The sequence below is a fragment of the Hylobates moloch genome, unplaced genomic scaffold, assembly GCF_009828535.3.
Source record: "Hylobates moloch isolate HMO894 unplaced genomic scaffold, HMol_V3 SCAFFOLD_9, whole genome shotgun sequence".
NCBI classification, from domain to species: Eukaryota; Metazoa; Chordata; class Mammalia; order Primates; family Hylobatidae; genus Hylobates; species Hylobates moloch.
In genome coordinates, this window is record NW_026652284.1 from 38,610,714 (window position 1) to 38,632,772 (window position 22,059).

The 22,059-nt window shown below is 39.3% G+C and overlaps 2 protein-coding genes across 13 annotated transcripts in view; one reads left to right on the forward strand and one right to left on the reverse strand.

Annotated features, from left to right (window-relative positions):
• ASPH (aspartate beta-hydroxylase) overlaps positions 1 to 12,863 on the forward strand; it is a 221,502-nt gene extending 208,639 nt beyond the window's left edge. For all 12 annotated transcript variants that reach the window (XM_058444607.1, XM_032759687.2, XM_058444603.1 and 9 more), the window contains one exon: positions 9,876 to 12,863. In XM_058444607.1, the coding sequence (XP_058300590.1) occupies positions 9,876 to 10,026 (151 nt within the window). In that variant the 3' untranslated portion in view covers positions 10,027 to 12,863. The remainder of the gene's footprint in view (positions 1 to 9,875) is intronic.
• Positions 12,864 to 12,872: 9 nt separating this feature from the next.
• CLVS1 (clavesin 1) overlaps positions 12,873 to 22,059 on the reverse strand; it is a 193,513-nt gene continuing 184,326 nt past the window's right edge. The window contains exon 5 of the mRNA XM_058443674.1: positions 12,873 to 13,911. Within this exon, the coding sequence (XP_058299657.1) occupies positions 13,794 to 13,911 (118 nt within the window). The 3' untranslated portion in view covers positions 12,873 to 13,793. The remainder of the gene's footprint in view (positions 13,912 to 22,059) is intronic.

Sequence of the window (22,059 nt, forward strand, 5' to 3'; positions counted from 1 at the left end):
AGAGGAAGTTACCTGTAGCAATTTGTACATTGTTGTTCTCAGGTATTAATAATCGATTGAGATTTCCGCCAGTGTGTATACTGTTTAAATATTCCATCCCTGCAAAGCATAGCGTAGCTCTCTGAGGATGAACTGGCAGGTATGCAGCCCTTACCACTGTAAATGAAATGATCATTTCAAATTAATAAATGCCTTCTGATTAGAAAACTGATACACGTTCCTCATGCATAATTTGTATAACACAGAGAAGCTCAATAAAAAATGTATTGTTTTATCCCAATACCCAGAGCTATTGCCGGGTGCTTCTCAATGTCTATATATGTGTATTGATGATAATGATGATAGTAATAATATATGTTTTTCCAAAATTATATCTGTGTCAAACGCAGTTCTAAGCACTCTACATACATTAACTCATTCATGCTTATGGCAATCCTGTATAATTAGGATTATTAAAATTCCTGTTTTACAGTGGAGGAAACTGAGGTATAAAGATAAGTAACTTGCCTGAGGTTGACATTTATATATGTTTCCTAAGGCTGCCACAACAAATTATCACAAACTGAATGACTTACAACAGAAATGTATTCTTTCGTGGTTCTGGAGGCCAAAGTATAAAATTAGGGTGTTGGCAGGGTTGTTCCTTCTGGAGGCTGTAAGGGAGAATCTGTTCCCCTGTCCTAGCTTCTGGCTGCTGGCAGCCCTTGGTGTTCTTTGGTTTATAGACACATCACTTCAGTCCCTGCTTCTGTGTTCACATTGCTTTCTCCCTGAGTCTTCTCCTCTTTTCTTTTCTAAGAACGTTTATCATTGGATTTAGGGCCTACTCTAATCCAGGTTGATCTCATCTCAAAATCCTTAACTTAATTCAATCTGCAAAGGTCTTTTTTCCAAATCAGGTGATAGTCACAGGTTCCAGATGGATCTATCTTTTTTTAGTGGGGAAGGGGGGCGGGGCAGCTTGTGGGGACATTCAGCCCACTGCAATATTGGTAGTGGGTTCAGTCCCAGGCATTCTGGCTTGAAAGTTTGTGTTCTAGACATGATCACATAGCCGTGCTTGGGCTTTTTGGATTTTGTTGTAGTTTATAAAATTAGGATCATGCTGTACTTATAAGATGATCACTTCAAATGCTGGTTTTTGTTTCCAGACAAGTAGAGAAAGCAGCTGGGAGTTTCCCTTTCTGGGCCTTCTGTTCATGTCACCTCAGGGGGACCATGCTTTGTGGTCTGTAAAATAAGCTCGTTAGAGCCAGGTGTGGTGGCTCACGCCTGTAATCCCAGTACTTTGGGAGGCCGAGGCAGGCGGATCACTGGAGGTCAGGAGTTCAAGACCAGCCTGACCAACATGGTGAAACCCAGTCTCTACTAAAAATACAAAAAATTAGCCGGGCGTGGTGGCTAATGCCTGTAATCCCAGCTACTCAGGAGGCTGAGGCAGGAGAATCACTTGAATCATGGAGGCGGAGGTTGCAGTGAGCTGAGATCACACCATTGAACTCCAGCCTGGATGACAAGAGTGAAACTTCGTCTCAAAAAAAAGATAAGCTCATTAGCAATTTTGATCCAGAGCTGAGTAAACTTGAGTCAGGGGATAAACGTGTCCCCACCGAATGGGAATTAATTGTTATACTCAGGAAGTGGCTGAGTTGTGTGAGCTTTGAATGATCCCAGAGAGAAATTCCTTCTTCTAAATCTCCAAGGGCATTCCACAACGTGCTGGAACTGTGCTAAGAGAAGCAACCGTGACCTTGGAGCTCTCCTGCAGATTCAGCATTATTGCCTGCAAATTACTAGCCTGAAATGTTGAACGAGATTGATAGATTGTCAGGAAAGCACACATCTACATTAACGTCACTTATCGAGACTGAAAAAATGAATTGGCAATCAGTCATTTAATCCTATATAATTCTATATTGCTGTAAAAATAATGGCCTTCTTCCATAGACCTCAAGTATTTTATAACATATATTTTCATTCATTTCTCAAGGTTCCAATTAGGAAGATTGTGTGAAAGTCATGCTAAAATATTAACAGTAAGAGAGACAATTTTTTTAATGCATCATGAATTCCCCATAGACAATATTTGTTTAGTTTTCATAAAGTGTCCAAGGAGATAATTTTAAGACTTACTGTCTTAACATTTTTGAATCACATGTGGAAGCTGCAATTTACCAAATCATTTAGAGCCAAATATTTTCATCCCTCCTTTCTCCTTTTTTCACTGTTCTCCCTGAAATCATAAATCTTCTGTTCCACAAGATATTCTCCCATCTTCATCTGCATTGCAGTGTGACCTTATCCACAGGTCATCGCTGAAGCCTGCCCATCTAGGATAAAAAGGACAGTTTTTAACCAGATAGGGTGTTTTATTATTGAATAGTAACATTTTTTCCTCTTCTTTCATTTGAGCAACTTGGTGAGTTAAACACATCCATACCATGTCTTGACCCCTGCTCTGTGACCCAGTGGTGTGTCTGTGGCTGTTCCTACACACGAGTACATAGAAAGTGCACACATACATTTCTCTATCTCCACAGGGAATGGCAGTTCCGATATGGAAAATGGATTATGTTCCAAACATTTGTTTGTTGAACTGATTGGTGAAAAGTTGGGATCCATTTTTCTCTGGCAATAGTAAATGATGTGTGGCAGTTTCTAGGTCAGCTCCCAGAAGCTTTTTAACTAATAATCTTTATTATTAGGGTTCTAGAACCAGTGACTATTTATAGTAATGTTTCTGTAGGAAAAAATGCATCCTGAGCTTTTATTTCAGATTTTAGTGTTATGTATCTTCATAAAAACATATTAAGAATGTTGAAGTCACATGACTTGGGTTCAAATCCTGGCTTTCCCTCTTGTAAAGAGTAACTCTATACAACTTGCATAACCTCATAAAGCCTCAATATCCCCATCTGCATATTAGGAAGAGTAGAAGTATGTCTTTGTATGGTTTTGAGTATTAAAGCAATCCATATGAATGCACTCAGAACTGTATTTACAAAGTGTTGTGTGGTAAATGCACTCAGTATATTTGAACTTTTATTATCCTCCTGTCTGATTGCTGCAGAAATGGAGACTTCCGTCCTTACATTCCAGGGAGTGAGATCAAGCACTCTCATAACACTGGAGGTGGTGCTTACAGCCTGGAGTGAGTACTCTGACAGCGATGGGGGAAGGGACTTTAAGGAGTGAGGAAGGAGGAGTGAAATAGGAGCTGGTCATGTGGGCCAGGGCAGGTGAAGGAATGGTACAGATAGGGGCGTGATTTGATAGGCCTGGAGCTGGGAGGGACCCTGGGGAAGGGAGGTGTGACAAGAAAGCAGCAGAGACCCTCCCCCCTACTCACATCTCTCCTTTTTCTCTCTGTGCCCCTACCCTCGAACTGGAGAGGTAAGGGAAAGGAGGAAGGCATCCCATCTCTACAGCCCTGTTGTCAGAGGCTTTGAACCAGAGCAGCTCCATCTTGAATAGGGGCTGGGTAAAATGAGGCTGAGACCTACTGGGCCGCATTCCCAGATGGTTAAGGCATTCTAAGTCACAGGATGAGATAGGAGGTCAGCAAAAGATACAGGTCATACAGACCTTGCTGATAAAACAGGTTGCAGTAAAGTAGCCGGCTAAACCCCATCAAAACCAAAGATGACCATGAGAGTGACCTCTGGTCGTCCTCACTGCTACACTCCCACCAGCGCCTGGACAGTTTACAGATGCCATGGCAATGTCAGGAAGTTACCCTATGTGGTCTAAAAATGGGAGGCATGAATAATCCATTCCTTGTTTAGCAGGTAATCAAGAAATAACCATAAAAATGGGCAACCAGCAGCCTATGGAGTAGCCATTGGAGTATCCATTCTTTTATTCCTTTACATTCTTAATAAACTTGCTTTCACTTTACTCCATGGACTTGCCCTGAATTCTTTCTTGTTCGAGATCCGAGAACCCTCTTTTGGACTCTGGATCAGGACCCCTTTCCGGTAACACTATGACTTTTTCTTTCTCTTTTCCCCTTCTTTTTCCTCCTCCTCAGTGCCTTCATCTGAGTTACCCTTAAATACTGGTGACCTGGAACTAAGAGGTGGAAGGCAGAAGTTGTTTGTGTGTGTTAGAAGGGGAGAGAGAGAAGAGGAAGGGTGACAATGCAGTTTTACGTTTTGCTTCCAGTGTGTGCCATGCCAGGGCTTTCAATGGAGTCTGAACTGGGGAATTTCAGTAGATCAGAATGAGTAAGATCTATGTCAAATATCCTTATTCCTGAGCTCTTTGACCCTTTCTGTTTTCAACTCTGCCTGTTTCATGCCTTGCAGGCCACCTCAGTATATCATCTACAGACACTAAGAATGTCCCTTAGGACCATGGTCTTAAGTTAATGTGTTCGGCTGTAATGACTTTCTGCTTCTGCCACAGAATCACAGTGTCACTGCAGACATCTGAAATTGTTTCCGTGTGATTCCTTTGTGTGAAAATCACAGTCATGTCCTTTGCCTATCTCAGAACATTTTAGCAAAGATAGCTAAGATATTATCTATCAAATTTGTAGGTAGAAGACTCTATAAGCACATAGTATCATTACTTGGCCTTATTAATATCAATGGTAATTCTGTGACCAAATTATAGTTAGCAAATATGCACTGCCACCATTTTATCATTATCATGATTTATAATTATAATAATTTGAGAAGTTGACAGATTATGGAATACTGTTTTATCTTGGGACGAGATATTCTTATATCTTTTGACAACCTGGAGAGAGGCTTTCTTTTCTTAGTGGTAAGAAATTCTAACAGAAGGCCAGGAGCAGTGGCTCATGCCTGTAATCCCAACTCTTTGAGAGGCCAAGGCAGGAGAATTGTTTGAGCCTAGGAGTTGGAGAGCAGCCTGGGCAACATGGGGAAACCGCATCTCTACAAAACAATCCAAAAATTGGATGGGCGCGGTGGCTCACGCCTGTAATCCCAGCACTTTGGGACGCCGAGGCAGGCGGATCACGAGGTCAGGAGATCGAGACCACGGTGAAACCCCATCTCTACTAAAAATACAAAAAATTAGGCAGGCGTGGTGGCAGGCGCCTGTAGTCCCAACTACTCGGGAGGCTGAGGCAGGAGAATGGTGTGAACCTGGGAAGCGGAGCTTGCAGTGAGCCGAGATCGTGCCACTGCACTCCAGCCTGGGTGACAGAGTAAGACTCTGTCTCAAAAAAAAAAAAAAAAAAATCCAAAAATTAGCTGGATGTGGTGGCACACACCTGTAGTCCTAGGTACCCGAGAGGCTGACGTGGGAAGATCACCTGAGCCTGGGAGGCGGAGGCTGCAGTGAGCTGTGATGGTGCCACCACACTTCAGCCTGGGTGACGGAGCAAATCCTGTCTTGAAAAAAATAAAGGGTTAGGTGAGAGGAGAGAAAGAGAGAGAGGAAGGGAAGGAGGGAGTTCCAACAGTGAGCCAAGCTTCCAGGGATGGAGAGCAGTGCCCACCCCCAATGCTGCTTCTCTGGGTCCTTAGACAAGGGCTGTAGCAGTACTTCCAGGCAGGCCTCTGTCACAGGCCACTCAGAAGATTGTTTCTCCAAAGGGCTGATTCTATGTTGTAATTTGAGTGTAACTTAATCTTATTTGATGGAGCTTCGCTCACAAAGCAAGTGGCCTGAAAACTAGTTTTTTGCATTCTAATGAGAGTCTTTGGTTTTCATTCAGAAGCGATTTGACATCTTTATGCTCCTCTCCCTTTGTTGTGGAAAAAAACAATTCATCCTTTCCCAAGCATGTGATACATCTCGAATTTAACCTGGAGTCACTTAAGTCTGGACATGGCTTGTAGGAGGTTTTATTGTTCTTCCATTTTCCCCTTTTAGGTGAATCGTGACTGCAGTTTTAGTCATTCTATCTCTAATAACTGATTGAAAGACACCATTTTTTTAAGAATTCAGAAGAAATCTACATTTAAAAATCTATATTATGGTATCAACTATCTTTGATATTTTCTGGGGAAATGTATGAAAGAAAGTGGAAGGGCAAATAAGTCCAACGGCACTCACTTTCCCCATAGAGTTTTATGACCCTAAAATAGGCCAATTAAAAACCCTTTGGCATACCTCCCCAAATTTCTCATTTATAAAATTGGTTAATTAATGGTTTACACTAATCTGTATTGTACTTAATGTATCTGGAAAGCTGCAAGCCTGTGGTTCTTAAGTTCTACTTTTATATGCACTGATGTTCCATGAGTGACCAGCGTGTTCTGGTGCTAATAACTTTTCCCAGTTCTCAGGGAATTTAATTTAATGAATGGAATGCTTAAAGCCTTTTTCCCAGAAAACAATTCTAGATCTTTGGCTTTGTTATACCTATCATAATCTAGTGAAAGATGTCATTTTGTGTGGGCTAGAATTTTCTATTCAGTTATTTTAATTACTTCTAGTGTTTTAAGTAGTTTCCAGGTTCTCTGCCACCCAAAAAACTTTGAAAATCACTTGTCATTGCTGTACAAAGTACGTTTCACAGATGCTCTGAAGATGTTTTTATATCTCATCTCCCTTGGAAGTTTTTAGTTGTCTCAAAGGAAGGCAGAGTTCATAAAGTGTGATACCAAGGTCATTTTTGGTAACATACCACTTCCCAACATTTCACCTCTGTCTTTTATCTTTTCCCTATTTTTCTTTATATTTTCATTTTTGTGTCATTAATTGAATATCTACTATGTGCCAATCATATGCTAATCCTCACATCAATTATGCTGAGGAAGATACAAAGAATCAATTATGCTAAGTAGCTCACCTTAGGTCCCATAAGTAATAAATGCCAAGGTCAAGAGGCTTCCCCTCAAAGATCATAAATTTCCATCTTGCTGTATTGCTTCTCTCTTTCTCCTCTACCACGTGTTCTCCTTTGCCTTTCCCTTTTTTCTCTATTTAATTGTAGTAAAATACACAGAACAAAATTTACCATATTATCCATTTTTAGGTGTGCAGTTTAGTGACATTAAGTATTTCTATATTGTATAACCATCAACACGATCTATCCTCAGAACTCTTTCTAACTTGCAAAACTGAAACTATACCCATTAAATAACTCCCATTCCCCTCTTCCCACCGGCCACTGGCAACCACTCTTCTCCTTTCTCTCTCTATGAATTTAACTACTAGTCTAGGACCTCAGATGTGTAGAATCAGCTAGTAATTATCTTTTTGTGTCTGGCTTATTTTACTTGACATAATGTCCTCAGAGTTCATACATGTTGTAGCATGTGTCAAAATTTCCTTCCCTTTTAAGGCTGAATTAATATTCCATTGTATGTGTATACTACATTTTGTTTGTCTGTTCATTCACTGATACACACATGGGTGGCTCTCACCTTCTAGCTGTTGTGCTGTGAACAAAGGTGCACTGCCTTTCATTTTGAGTACACTTCCTCCCTCATCTTCTACATAAATTATAGGCTTGTTTGCAGTACCCACTGACATTGCTTAATCCCGGTGACAACACTGAGACTTAGAAAATGCCCGCCTAACTGTGGAAGCTATGGACTGTTTCACTGATTGTTCTTGTCGGTGTATTTCCCCCCCTTGGTTTTGCCTTTCTTCTCAAGTTGGGTTTTGCATGGTAATGAATGCATATTCTGTCATTTTCTCCTAAGTCCATAGATTTCTGTCTTTTGCTACCCTTGATGGAACTCCAATGGAACTCTAAAAACCTTCAGAGGAGTTGTAAAGGAGCCAATCAACGTGTGTGTTGAATGCAAGAGATGAGGCAAGGTGTATTAGTCTGTTTTCATGCAGCTGATAAAGACATACCTGAGACTGAGAAGAAAAAGAAGTTTAATTGCACTTACAGTTCCACATGGCTGGGGAGGACTCAGAATCATGGTGGGAGGCAAAGGCACTTCTTTTTTTTTTGAGATGGAGTCTTGCTCTGTCACTCAATCTGGAGCACAGTGGCATGATCTCAGCTCACTGCAACCTCTGCCTCTCGGGTTCAAGCAATTTCCTGCCTCAGCCTCCTGAGTAGCTGGAATTACAGGCATGCACCACCACGCCTGGCTAATTTTTGTATTTTTAGTAGAGATGGGGGTTTCACCATGTTGGCCAGGCTGGCCTCGAACTCCTGACCTTGTGATCCACCCTCCTCAGCCTCCCAAAGTGCTGAGATTACAGGCGTGAGCCACCATGTCCAGCTGAAAGGCACTTCTTACATGGTGGCGGCAAGAGAAAATAAGGAAGATGCAAAAGCGGAAACCCCTGATGAAACCATCAGATCTCATGATACTTCTTCACTGTGATGAGGACAGTATGGGGGAAGCTGCCCCCATGATTCAAATTATCTCTCATCGGGTCCTTCCCACAACACATGGGAATTATGGGAGTGAAATTCAAGATGAGATTTGGGTGGGGACACATCCAAACCATATCACAAAGTGTGTGAGATAGCACACTGGGTGGAGGTGGGAGGGTGGGTAGTAGAAGTAGAGGTTCACTTCCCAACTTCAGTGAACTTTCAATCTGCAAATACTCAGTAGTTTATCTGTTAGTTTACGTGACTTCGAAATTTTATTATCAGACTTATTCAGTATGTCAGTTATTTTCCACTGGAATGATTTCTGCTCCTGCTCCCACCCTGGACATTTGCTAATGACTAGAGACGTTTCTGGTTGTCACAACTATGGCAAAAACTGCAATTACTTTTGCACCAACCTAATAGTATAGGGAATGCTACTGCCATACAGTGGGTGGAGGTCAGGGATGCTGCTAAATATCTTATAGTGCATGGAACAGCCCCTACTACAGAGAATGATCTGGCCTAGATGGCAGTAGTACCAAGGTTGTGAAGCCCTGTAATATATGTCGTATTGCTCAGTTTATATTAGTTAATCACCTGATATGGAACATAAAAATTCACCACTAGTTTTCCCACAGAAAACCTCTTTATGATAATATAGTAACTTCAAATCAAGCTAGCATTTCCCATGCTATAATTGTCATTATTTGCTAATCCAGGATGTAAAATTTTGAAGGCTTAAGTGGCATTTTAGTATCTAAGGAAAAATTTCTAGCAAAAATTTTATTTTAAAAACATAACTTGGTATTTAATATATTGGCAGTTAATATCTATTTTTAAAATAAGGAACCATCAGTGTCCCTCATAAACTCTCTTTGGATTTGAAAAGCATTGTGTTACTGCCTCCTGTATGTTTCTCTCTTAATAGACTAACACTATATTTAGATCTTAGTCCCTATACAGATATCTTACGAGGTAATGTTGGAAGCTCTATAGAGTGTTTTGCAGCATTGATTTAAAATATTCCATGGATAACCCACTTGCATAGAAGATGATACTAAAAATATAAACAAAATTTATTCCCAATCTGCCCATTTTCTTCAGCCGGAATACTAGCTAGGAAACTCCTGATTTAGTTTTCTGCTTTATGGGTACTGTGTTTAAGTAGATTCCTTTCTTCCATAAAATGAAACTTGAACAAGTGGAGTGAGCTGAAAAGGCAATTGATTGGAAGTGTCTTGAGAGGCATAGAGATGCCTGAGACCCAGTCACTGCCCATATGTCTAAACCAGAATAATTGCAAGACATGTAATAATATACAGAATAATTGCAAGGCATGTAATGAGACCAATATGTCTTCATCACAAATCCTCTGTTGTTTGTATATCTCCAGCACTGAGCAATGAACACTGATGTTCATAGCAAGATTTCTGAAATTCTTTCCTAATCATCAAGGGAAGAATAAACTTGGGCTTGATGTTCTAGTTATTTGGTTATGTCCCAAAGGTTGTTACTAAAGGTAGTTCTCGCACATGGACAGGAATTGATCCTCAGTCATCTGAACCACACAGAACTATATTCAGGAATCCTTGTCTTTCTGTTGCAGGACCTGGGAGGAAGGCAAGGTGCTCATCTTTGATGACTCCTTTGAGCACGAGGTATGGCAGGATGCCTCATCTTTCCGGCTGATATTCATCGTGGATGTGTGGCATCCGGAACTGACACCACAGCAGAGACACAGCCTTCCAGCAATTTAGCATGAATTCATGCAAGCTTGGGAAACTCTGGAGAGAGGCTGCCTTTCTGGTTCCATCTCCTTGGGTGTGAAGATAGAATTTCGAACACCAAGACTCAATTCCCTTGACTTGCAGCCTGAGTAATTCTAAGCCTCCTCCTAGGGTTGGAAGACACTAAAGGGAATATTTGTCTCGCTGCAATTCATTTAGGAAACACCCTGCTGTGTGTCATCTCATGACAGCACTGGTCTTCTGCCAGTATTTAAGGTGAACATTTGATAGCTTCTACCTTACCAGCCAAAGATATTTTTTCCACATAGAATAGGTCTAATTCAATGTATAATGAGAACATATGTAGAAACTGTGAATGGATTGCTTTAGTTTGTAATTTTTCTATGCAGTTATATTTTTCTAGTGTAGCTAGACTATTTTGTCATCATGTACCACTACATTTTTGTTGATTTTAATGACAAGCTGTATAAATGCTTTACTTCTAGCTATTTAATGGTAGCATTACTGGGGAACTCAGACTTCCCTCTTTTAATTCTTCTTAGTAAAAGACACTCATGAAAAAAGCAGTTTTATTTTCCGAACACAAAAAAAGAAAGAGGTCATTATGTCAGTGTCTATGAACTGTACCCATCCCAACTCTTGAGTCATTTGGTTTTTTTATCTTGATTGAGATCCTCTTCTCACTATGCTAGTGGTGGAGATATTGACAAAATCCTCTTTCTTTCAAAGAGGAACTTTTCACACTGAAAAAAGAGCATGGAATTATTTTATATTGTTATAAAAATCCCAGATGCAAATTCTATAATGCCAATTACTAGAGTTTCTGGGGAAAAAGTATCGCTCATGGAAATAAAAATATGTTCTTTCAGGGTTAGGTGGGTAGGTGGCTGCTAGGGTGTCTGGCTCCTGGCTGCTTTGCCATCCATGAGGCAAGGGCTGGGAACACAGTGTCTTTGCCTATGGTAGATCCATGTGAATGTCAGGAAGCCAGCTCTGCAGTCTTGGAGATGATTTCTGCTACAATTCTGTAGAAATATTAAGGATGGCAGAGCAAAAAGTTACCAAGAATGCCAGGATCTTTTTCTTGAGTGTAGGAGGTCCAGATTGCTTTCCTTTTTGATGAAAGAGTTTGGAAGACTGTCCCATCTCTCTGGCTTGAGAAATCTCTGCCATTTTAAACATCACTGTGAAACAGCAATTATTATCACCTACATTTAGTTTTAACATTACCCACAACATAGAAATAACAGGTAAAAATCGTCTTGTCTACTCATTCCAAAGATGATCAAGTCATTAATCTAGTAAAGTATTCATGCATCAGATTTTCTATGTTTTGAATCAAAGCTAACTGAAATATTAGATATAAGAATGTAATGATATTCATGCACTGAATTCTAAGCCAATATGAACAAAAATGCTGCATGAATGGCACATAGGTCACCAAAGTTCATTCACAGGTAGAAAAAACTTATGCTTTCTTTTCCATCTAAAAACAAAAGGAGACTTTCTTTATCTCATTTACAGAACAGCTCTTTGAAATTGAAATTGACCCTTTTTGCTTGACCTTAAGGACATTAGCTTCCAGTAGATGAGTTTGCAAAATACTTTTCCTGTTCTTTTGTTTTGCTGGTATTGAAAACATCCCACTAAATCAGATGAAGAGGCATGGGAGGAAAAATATCCAAATTAACTACTAAAATCGAGAAGAGAAGGCAAACTCTTCAAAAGTAAAAAGGTATTTGTGTCCGTCAGTATTTATTGAACAGAGGAAATAACTGACAAGGGCAATACAATTCAATGCTCATGTAGTAACATTTGTGTCACTTGTTGAATTTGGTTCTCATATGTATATTGCATACACATAAATTCGAACTATAAGTCGTCATTGTTGAGCCATCATCTTACATTCAGGTAATGAAATTATGGAAGAGAGTAAAAACTAGCTCTTAACTTAGTGAATGTAATATGGTATTTAAAATCAGGTCACTACAGTAGGGTTCTAAGTATTGCCAATTGAAAAGCTAGAAATGGTATTACTGTTGCAAAGTGTTATCAATAATTGACTCCAATAGCATTGTAAATACTTGTATCCCACAACTATTTTAAACCCAAGCAATAAAATGGATTTTCTAATTCACTTTAATTCTTTATTTCTCTTACCTATGTCTTCGTACATAAGAAAAGTGTTTCCATCACTGCATTGGTAGAATTATTTCAGTGTTATTATTTTTGTGATTTCAAATGTCTACACAAAAATGAATTAGTTTAATTTGCATTGTGATACAGTTGTTTGAGAAATATTTTTAATTCTGTTTCAACTTTATTTCTCCAAGGGTATAATATAAAAATTACTTCTATTATTGTTCTCTACCAATAGGGAAAAAAATTAAAACATTAGATCCATTGAGAAAGAGATGTAATAAATAATTAAGATTAGTAATAACATTATCAGGGGTGATTAAGGCCAGTTGAATAATCTCTTTCCCTTGAATTATTTAGCTAACAAATTAACTCTCCCAAATATTTAAAATGTAAAATCATATTTTACTGCCCGTTATTAACTAAAATATTTTTGTTTGACTTTGAACACCAACTGGTAATACTGATAAATACCCATGTCATGCAGATGGCTGGGCAAATAAGAGATATCTAAAAATATGCACTGGTCTTGGAAAACATGGCACAAGTAAGGATATCATATCGTATGATGTCCATTTACTTTATATCTGATTTCGTTTGAATGAGTAGTTGGGGACTCCATTTCTAAGGAGAATAGGTAAATAAAATGACCTTTGACATTTCATCCTGCATTTCTAGTCTTCTCTTATTTCAATACTTGCATATTTAGCCATGACCCATGATTGAATATTTACCCTCTCAGCAACAACCATGTTCTTTCTCCACATCTTTAATGGTTGCAGGAGGGTTGGAGGGTCAAGGGGTAAATGGTTTGATAGCACTTTTCTTTGCTGTAGTGACCCAGTTGAGGCAACTGGAATGGATTCATGAGACATCTCCTCTCCAGACACACGCTGCACTAATGGGCTTTTGAGCTGCCTGTGGGAACTCACATTGCTCAGATGAAATAATCGTATTCCATGTGCATTTGTCTTCCTTTAAAGTCAGCTCATAACAGTCAGCTAGTGGCCTAACAAGAGATGTGACATCAAAATAATTTTTTGCAGGATATCAAAATAAGCAAACTGCAAATACCCAGACCTATGAGAACATGCTCTTAGGCTGAACAATTCAATGCTGGTGATGAGGTCAAAGGAAATAATTCAGTAAGAATGGAAATTACTGGAGATACTATTGTCTCAGGGCTTTGTACTACATGAAACTTGACAGTGGTGTCTGCACAGTTTAACTCTGATACATTTACTTGGAAATGCACTTAATTTTCAAAAACTGGAGAGGGTCCCTGTGTGATTCCTCAGAAAAATTCTTGTCCTAATGCAGTGTGTGCATCAAATTTAGTCTTTATTTTTTCAATTTACTACCATAAATATGAAAGGAGGGAGAATCTTTTTTACATAAATGCCTTGCATCATCCTCCAGTCCCCTCACTGGGGAAAAAAAAAAAGCATCTCTCAAGTCTTTGTCCAACTGTGGCTGCTCAAACCGATGGCTGGTGACAATCACTGCAGGGGTTCAGGAGTGGAGGACCTTGTGTCAAGCAGAACACACGTGTCTGTGTGGGTCAGTTGCGCATGTGCTTCCTGGGTGGCTGATACCACTGAAGGCCAGAGTGCAGGAGCATTGGGGTGACTCAGGGTTCAGTCCAGAGCCAGGAGTGGCTGAGTGTTCTCATTCTCTCCCTTCTCCTCATGTTTCAGGGTCCCAGCTTCTACCACAGACTGAGATCTAACAAGAGGGGAGGGAAAAAGACAGAATTACAGACAATTCATGGTGACAATTTTGGAACCTTTGAAGACATCCGGATTTTATATTTCTCTTTTTAATAGACACTCAAAAATTAAGTAGGTGCAGTGGCACATGCCAGTAGTCCCAGCTACTCAGGAGGCTGAGGTGGGAGGATCACTTGAGCCCAGGTGTTTGAGGCTGCAGTGAGCCATATTGTGCCACTGCACTCCAGCCTGGGTGACAGAGGTAGACCCTGTCTCCAAAATAAAAATAAGAAATAAAGACACTTAAAGTAACTACACAATGTATTCCCGTTCGTATCTCTGTTTTTCTTACTTTTGCTTGCTAAACCATATTTTTATGGCAAAAAAAGCATTTTGGAGTATTGGAATATTCTTTGCAGTGATCACTTCTCTTGGTAAAAGGGACATATGTATTCTAGCCACACTCTGCCCCAGCATCTAAATATCCTGTGTACCTTGAGATATATAAAGTTTGTTGAATTTTTAATGTTTTAGTGTACCTTTAAAACCTTTTGTCTCTCAGAGTCATTGCAAACTACCATGCATGATGTTAAGACCATGAATCAGATGGTAAAGTTAGACTCTGTCCCTTACTGGCTGGGAAGCTTGGGGGAGTTCCTGAAACTCTCTGGACCTTGATTCTCTCACCAGTATACTAGAAGTATTACCTGCTTCCCACAGTTGTTGATAAAGACTACAACTAATAAGATGCATAGAGCATTTGGCATGAAATTATAGTTAAAACTTATGAAGCACTCTTAGGACCCACCACTATTGCAATACTAGTAATGATCATTAGTTTTTGATGTGTCCTTTTATATTGGAGTAATAATGATGTTTTTCTAAGTTTATAATATGAATTAAACCAAATTATTTTCCAGCTTACAGAGAAAATGTTATAAAAAGAGCTATGCAGTAGGTATTTAATAAATGCTCACAACTAAAAACAAATTATTATGAAAATGGTTAAATTGTTCAAATAAGTAAAACTTACATATATGTGCAGTAAACTGTTAACCCGATAGACCTGGGGTGCCCAAACCCTACATATTACAAGTTTTCAAGACTGACCTTTGGCTCCTCTGAGCCCTTAGAATAGCCTACCTGATAAGAAGATCTTTGTATATCTGAGACCATAGTTCATGCCAACAGTGTGATTTATAGTGCATGCTTGCTTTTGTTTGTCTGGGCTTTATGTCACACTGTATCAGTTCGACCCCTTTTAAGGCAGTAAGAGTGTCAGAGGTGTTTGAACAAGAGCAACTCCATCTTAAATAGGGGCTGGGTAAAATAAGGCTAAGACCTGCTGAGATGCATTCCCAGACGGTTAAGGCATTCTTAGTCAGAGAATGAGATAGGAGGTTAGCAAAAGATACAGATCATAAAGGCCTTGCTGACAAAACAGGTTGTAGTAAAAAAGCCAGATAAAACCCACCAAAACCAAGATGGTGACGAGAGTGATTTCCAGTCATCTTCACTGCTATACTCCTACCAGCACCATGACAGTTTACAGATGCCATAGCAACATTAGGAAGTTAACCTATATGGTCTAAAAAGGAGAGGCATGAATAATCCACCCCTTGCTTAGCATATAATCAAGAAATAACCATAAGAATGGGCAACCAGCAGCCCTCAGGCTGCTCTTTCTATGGTGTAGCCATTCTTTTATTCCTTTACTTTCTTAATAAACTTGTTTTCACTTTACTCTATGGACTTGCCCTGAATTCTTTCTTGTATGAGATCCAAGAAACCTCTCTTGGGGTCTGAATTGGGACCACTTTCCGGTAACATCTTTCTGATGAACCATGAAGGGACGATACTGAGGAAACCCCTGACCCAAAGACTAACTTTGGGTAAGTAAGTGGTGGGGTCTGGTAACAAGAGGGAATGGAAAGCTGAGGACTGAGCAGTTAAGGTCAGTCACAAAGGTACTGCATGCCCATGAGACTGACCGCCCCCCCAATAAAAACCTGGACACCAGGGCACAGATGAACCTCCTTGGTTGACAACACTTTGCAGATGTTGTCACACATCATTGCTAAAAGAATTAAGTTCTGTTCATGTGATTTTACTGGAAGGACAACTGGAAGCTTACAGCTGGTCCTTCCTGGACTCCTCCCTATGCATGGCTTTCCATTCCTGATTGCAACCTCTATCCTTTTCTGTAGCAAACCACAACTGTCAGTCTAACAACCTTTCTGTGTCCTGTGGGTCTTTCTAGTAAGTTAGGAAGACATTATCAAAATTATCAAATACAGAAAAGGGTGGTCTCGAGGACCCCCTCAACACAACATACTAAAACACTATGTTTGTGTATGGTATTGTGCTAAGAAGTTCTTGACCTATATTAGCTTATTTCATTTTCACAACCCATAGTTGTATATTAACATGTATTTACATTGACATATATTAACATTTCATTTTCACAACCCTTAGTTTTTATAGATGGAAAAAACTAAGGGACTGAGAAGTCAAATGATGTATAAAAGGCAACACAAATAGAAAGTGGAGACGTTGACAGGTTTATTACCAACACACAGCTCCTGGGTATACCAAAGCCCACAGAGGTGTTTAGCTAAAACATCAAGTGTTCCTTCCACCTCACCATAAAAATCACTGTTGTTTTGCCTAAGATTCCTGTCTCCTTTCAAGATATGTATGTACTTTAGAAAGGATAAAATGAAGAAATCAAGAAGCAAATCGGTACAAGTGTCTCAAAAAAATTTATTTCTACTGTAACTATCAATCCATTCAAATAGTCCAACCTTATATACCAGGCTGAACCTTTGAAAGTGAAATGGACTCATGGACTCATTTACTGCTGGAATGGGGCAGAGAAAGGACGACCTAGGTTGTAGTTTAGCCCCAGTCCCCTACCATATTTCCAGTGCATTTTTCTCTTTGTTTTACTTTAATTTCCAGTGTGCATGTGGGGAAGAGAGAAGTGTAGGTTTGTACGAGGAACAGGAAAGCAGAAAATCCAGAGGCGTTAAAACAAACAGCAAGCATGAAGACAACCAGGGGAGCACAACCAGCGACACAGGCCAACCTCTCTCCAGCACCTTGGACAGCTACCTGCCTGCTTTGACCTACGGACCCTGTGGAAATGGAGAATATTGATGGCCATCTATTTTCAAAGACCTTAAGCTCCTCTTACCTTCTGTCATATGACTTTACTATTTCACAACATGGCATGTGAACCACAGCCACAGAGTTAGAGGGAAACAGTGACTCATCTAGACCAACCTGATAGGAAATCTTCAGTAAGGAGTTGTGCAGCCTCTTGAACATAACTAACTTGAGAAACCTGCTCCCCCATGCCCCTAAAGAGCCAACTCAGCTAGAAAATTCTTCCTTACATTGAACTCAGATCTGCCCTTTCTAAACTTCTATGTACAATTTCTGGTTCTTTCTCCTGGAGCCACCAGAGTAGACGCAAGTACCTTTTAGCCCTCCCACACCCGCCCAGCCAAGGCTAGTCAGATTCCTCTTGTGCCAAGGTTTCTAAAACTGGCCACCTTAGCACTCTCCTGTATCTCTTCATCAACTGGCTGGGTTGCCCACATACTCTTGGTGTGACCTCAGAATAAAATAATTGCTTCACTTTCTTGATTTTTGGTTTGTTTTTTGCTCTGTTTGCTTCTGTTGAGGTAATTTAGAATTGCATTAGCCTTTCTGGCACTGATACAACACAACCGAAGGGAAATCTGGCTATATTTACACATGCTGCCATGCTGCTGTTAACAATTTCTCTCCCATCTCAAAGGTACATGGTTGGGCATTAAATTTCATTTTCTTGAATTTGCCTCATGTTTCCAATCTATCTCCATCCTTTTGGATCTTGAAATTTGTTACCCATCCAAATGATTATCTGGGATTTTTGTGTTTTGGATCTGTTTCAAAACTTTCCCTTTCCCTGTTTTGGAAGCCACTATGAAAAGAAAATCAAATTCTCAAATAATGAGTTTTTAAAGAATCACTTATTCACACACTCATGCTAAGAAATATTTGTGAACATCTGCCGTATGCAATGGACTATGAGCAATGTGCCAAAACCTTTATTCTTTTGTGGAAACACTGCTTCAGTTATCCAGCCATAGACCCACAAACAGACTTAAAATCACTGTGACAGGCACCCCCATTACCCAGTCAGAGGAGAGGCAGTTTTGGGGAGGGAAGGTGTTAGACATGAAAGGAAAGGAATGAAGAAAAAAATTATCTTTCACACATTATTCATAGTTCTTGTTCAGGTAGCCAACTTTCACTTCCCCCTCCACATGAGTCAAACTGGGATCTACATGATTTCTTCTAATAGATGTACTGGCAGCACAGACCCAGAATGCAGGCTCTCTTACCTCTGCCAATAAACCGTGTGCCATGGTTGAATGGTGAGTAGCAATAGAACAACTGTGAGATAGTGAGGCTGAGGAACCAAACATAACGTTTTATTTTCCTGGTTTACATTTTCTCTGAGTGAGAAGATGACCATATAGTCTTTTTACTTTCAGCATGACATAATTCTAGTTACCTGGTCACACAATAAACATTTGATATAAGTAGCACACTATGTTATGAAGTATTTTAAACTCACTGGAAAAAAATAGAAAGTAAATGTTGCTTTCCAAAACCTCTAGAAAAAAAGAAATAAAGCCAAGAGATACAACCTTTTAATCTTGCCCTCAGTACATTCAGCTGATTCAAAATGCTCTCAGGGAAGACCAATCAACTGCTCACTGACAAACATGTCTCCACCACTTCTGAACAGAGTGCTTAGGAATTCTGCACTGAGTATATTAACTATCAAGAAGCCACTTGCTCTGAGGCTTTGTTGTCCAGATCACGCTTGGTGGTAATCTCTTCATTCAGTGGTTTTGTCTTCTCACAAGAAGCTTAACATGTCTGCTAAAACAAACATTTCTCTTGGGTTCTCTTTCCAGCACTGAAAGCCAGCTTAACCCCAAGGGCAGGCAGGGGAGTGATTTGAGTTATTTCAGCCACCATTATCTCAGTGGTGTAGTAGGCAACTCTAACAAGGCTTCATTCTAGCTTAGATAGCCACTTTTTGTTTTCCTGCTATTCTCTCTCTCTCTCTCTCTCCACCCTCTTTTACTCTACCCTCCCTTACTTCACCATCTCCCTTTCTCTCTTTCCCCTTTCTTCCTCAAAATTGGAACTTTCCCCACTTCATTAAGGATCTATGGCTGTGGTTTAATTGTTTAATGATTCTAGTGGTGATCAATGCTCATGAAGAACGAGATGAAAATGGAAAATGTTGGCCATGATTCAGTCCATTCTGCACAGACCTACAACTGGACTGAGAGTTCTGCTCTCAGGTCTACTTTTATGTTCAAAAATTTACTTAGCTACCTTATCTCAACAGCTAACACTCACCTTTTCTTCTTCTTACTAATGCCCTGCGTTGCCTTCTTGAGCTATGTGGACCCCAACAAAGGGACAGGAATGCTGCTCTCCAACTCCAGGCATTCACCAAGAGTCATAGAGCACCCCAGCTGCAAGGAACCTCAGGAGTGATTCAGTCAAACCTGCATTTGAATCAGGTTCTACCCATCTGTTTTCCAGGACCAACGTCATCATTCCATAAGGAACTATTACACAGTACCAGCTTTCTTTCTTAAAGTCAACAAAAAACTTGGTTTTATGGAATAACACAGAATTGCCTAATATCTTAGCCTATGTAAAGACTTCTAAACAGGAAGAAATAAGTTTTCAAAAAGGTATCTTCAAATAATTCTAAGTAATTCTGCTCAGTTTTTTCCCCCAAATAACTTTAAGTATCAAGGAAATTCCCCTGAGAAGCTCCAGCCTGGGCTTGAAGAACGATAGCTCCATCACTTGCTTTGTGATCTTGGGTGAATTCGGCCTCCTCACGTGTAAAAATGAAGATAGGGATAGTGGCCACATCATGGGTGCTGGGGATGATGAGGATTAGATAAATTAAGGTGTGGAAAGTGTTTAGTTCAGTGTCAGCTGGGTATACACATTTGTTCTTTTTAGCTCTTATTATTCTTCCCTATTTGCAGATAAGAAAATTGAGGTCCAGGAATACTGATTGATACTCATTTACAAATTTAGCCACAAAGCATGAGTTGAACTCAAAATTTCCATGGCCCCACTAAAAGACTCACAAGAGAGAATTGTGTGTACTGACACATTATGTAATGTGATTAATAAATGAAAAACTAACATTTCAAAATGGATGAAGTCTAGTATTTTAAAAAATCAAAATAATTGATTAAATAATTTCACATAAAAGCTAACCTCATTACCTTACTTAATATCTTTAAATTTTTAGAAGTAACGCAGAAATTTCCATCTGCTTAACAACTATTTATGTAGCTTCAGTGCAATATAGTTATGGTTGTTTTCAGCTGTGTAAAGCTACGACGTTTCTTTCCACTATAATGCATTCAATAGTGACCTTGATAAGGAGTCTTAAGGAATATCTGTAGGACATGTATTCTTCTGTTCAGCTACCAACCTCTTCATAATCAGAATCATCCTAGCAGGCAAAATGATTGTGCTCACTGGGAACAATTAATGTTTACTGAACCCGATAAATAATTTATTTAAGAGAAGCCTAAGCAGCAAATCTTTTCCCTGTCAGAGTAAACAAAATAATAAATAAACCTCTCTCTGCTGTGACAATACAATTTTCTACAATTTACTGAACTGGAAATATAAGAAAACCAGTCCAAAAAAATAAATATTACTTTTGAAGCAAACTATTTTTAGAGTGAGCCAAACATTCAATTCCCAGCTCTTGCCCATATGTACTATAACTCATGTATCATGTATTTCTACCGAAATGTGGTGGGCTTGGACATTGACTGCCCATCTTATAACAAAGAAGAAAGAGCCCCCCAAAAAAACATGTGCACCTTCAGAAAGGATGGAAGTGGGTGGCTTTCATGAAGAGCTGCACTGTCCAGTACAGAGCCCTGACCACAAGAGGCTACTGAGGACTTGAACTTGGGCAAGGTTGAATGGAGATGGACTGTAAAAGGTAATGTACACACCACATTTTAATGACTTAGTACCAAAAAATGTAAACTATCTCATTAATATTTATTTAACTCACACAGTGAAATTACAATATTTTGGATACATTAGGTTAAAGAAGACATTAAAATTAATTTCACCTGTTTCTCTGTATTTTTGTAACATGTCTATTAGACAACTCAAAATTACATATGTGGCTCACGTTTTTCCATTGGATAGCATTGGTCTGGAGCCTCATTTACTCCATTATCCTTTTGGCTGAACCTAGAATAATCTAGTAATCCTTACTTAGAAATCTATAGTCATGTTAAAGAGTTTTGGTGACAACATCAGTGTCTGTCATCACTAGCACTTGCTGTTCTAAACTCTTTCCATATATTAGCTCATTTAGTTCTCAAACTGACCTCACAAAGCCTTCCTCCTGCCCCCATGATAGGAGAGTCATGTCCTTAGTATCACTGTTGTTATTTAAATTCTAACTGGAAAGAAACTTTAGGTTAGACTCCATTCATCTGTTATCATTTAGATAAAAGTGAAATTGTACTTGTAATTTTATCTCAAAATAAATAAATAATATGAATAAAACTCGAGGAAGTAACAATCGTCTGTGCTTTTTCCATTTGTATGTGTTCATGCTATTTTGTTTAGCCAAAATATTATTTCTCCTGCTTTTTTGATAAGGCTAACACCGCCTAGTTTTAAGGACACCTGAAGAACAGTTAGCATTCTTAGCCCTTTAATATTAGTTTCCCTCTTCTGTGAGGTTACAGCATCCAGGGAAATTGCTATTGCAACATGTAGTGTAATATAAAGAAAGTTTGAATTTAATCTCACTTAATAAATTATGCATTTTTTTATTAAAAAAGCTTCAGGAAGTAATATAAACTACTTAAAAATAAGTTCTTTTTGAAGATGTTATAGCAAAATTAACATTAACTTTATGACTACAGATGATTGTGGCTGCTCATGATGAGGGCCCTCTGAGAGGTAGATAAACTAAGAGCACTGGGCTATGGTTTGGCACCTCTTCTTGTCACTCATGTCACTAACTTGCTGTGCCACTATGAAGCAGCTCACACAGCTACTCTGATCCCATGTAAAACAATGATCTTGAACAAGATCACATTTTTTAGCC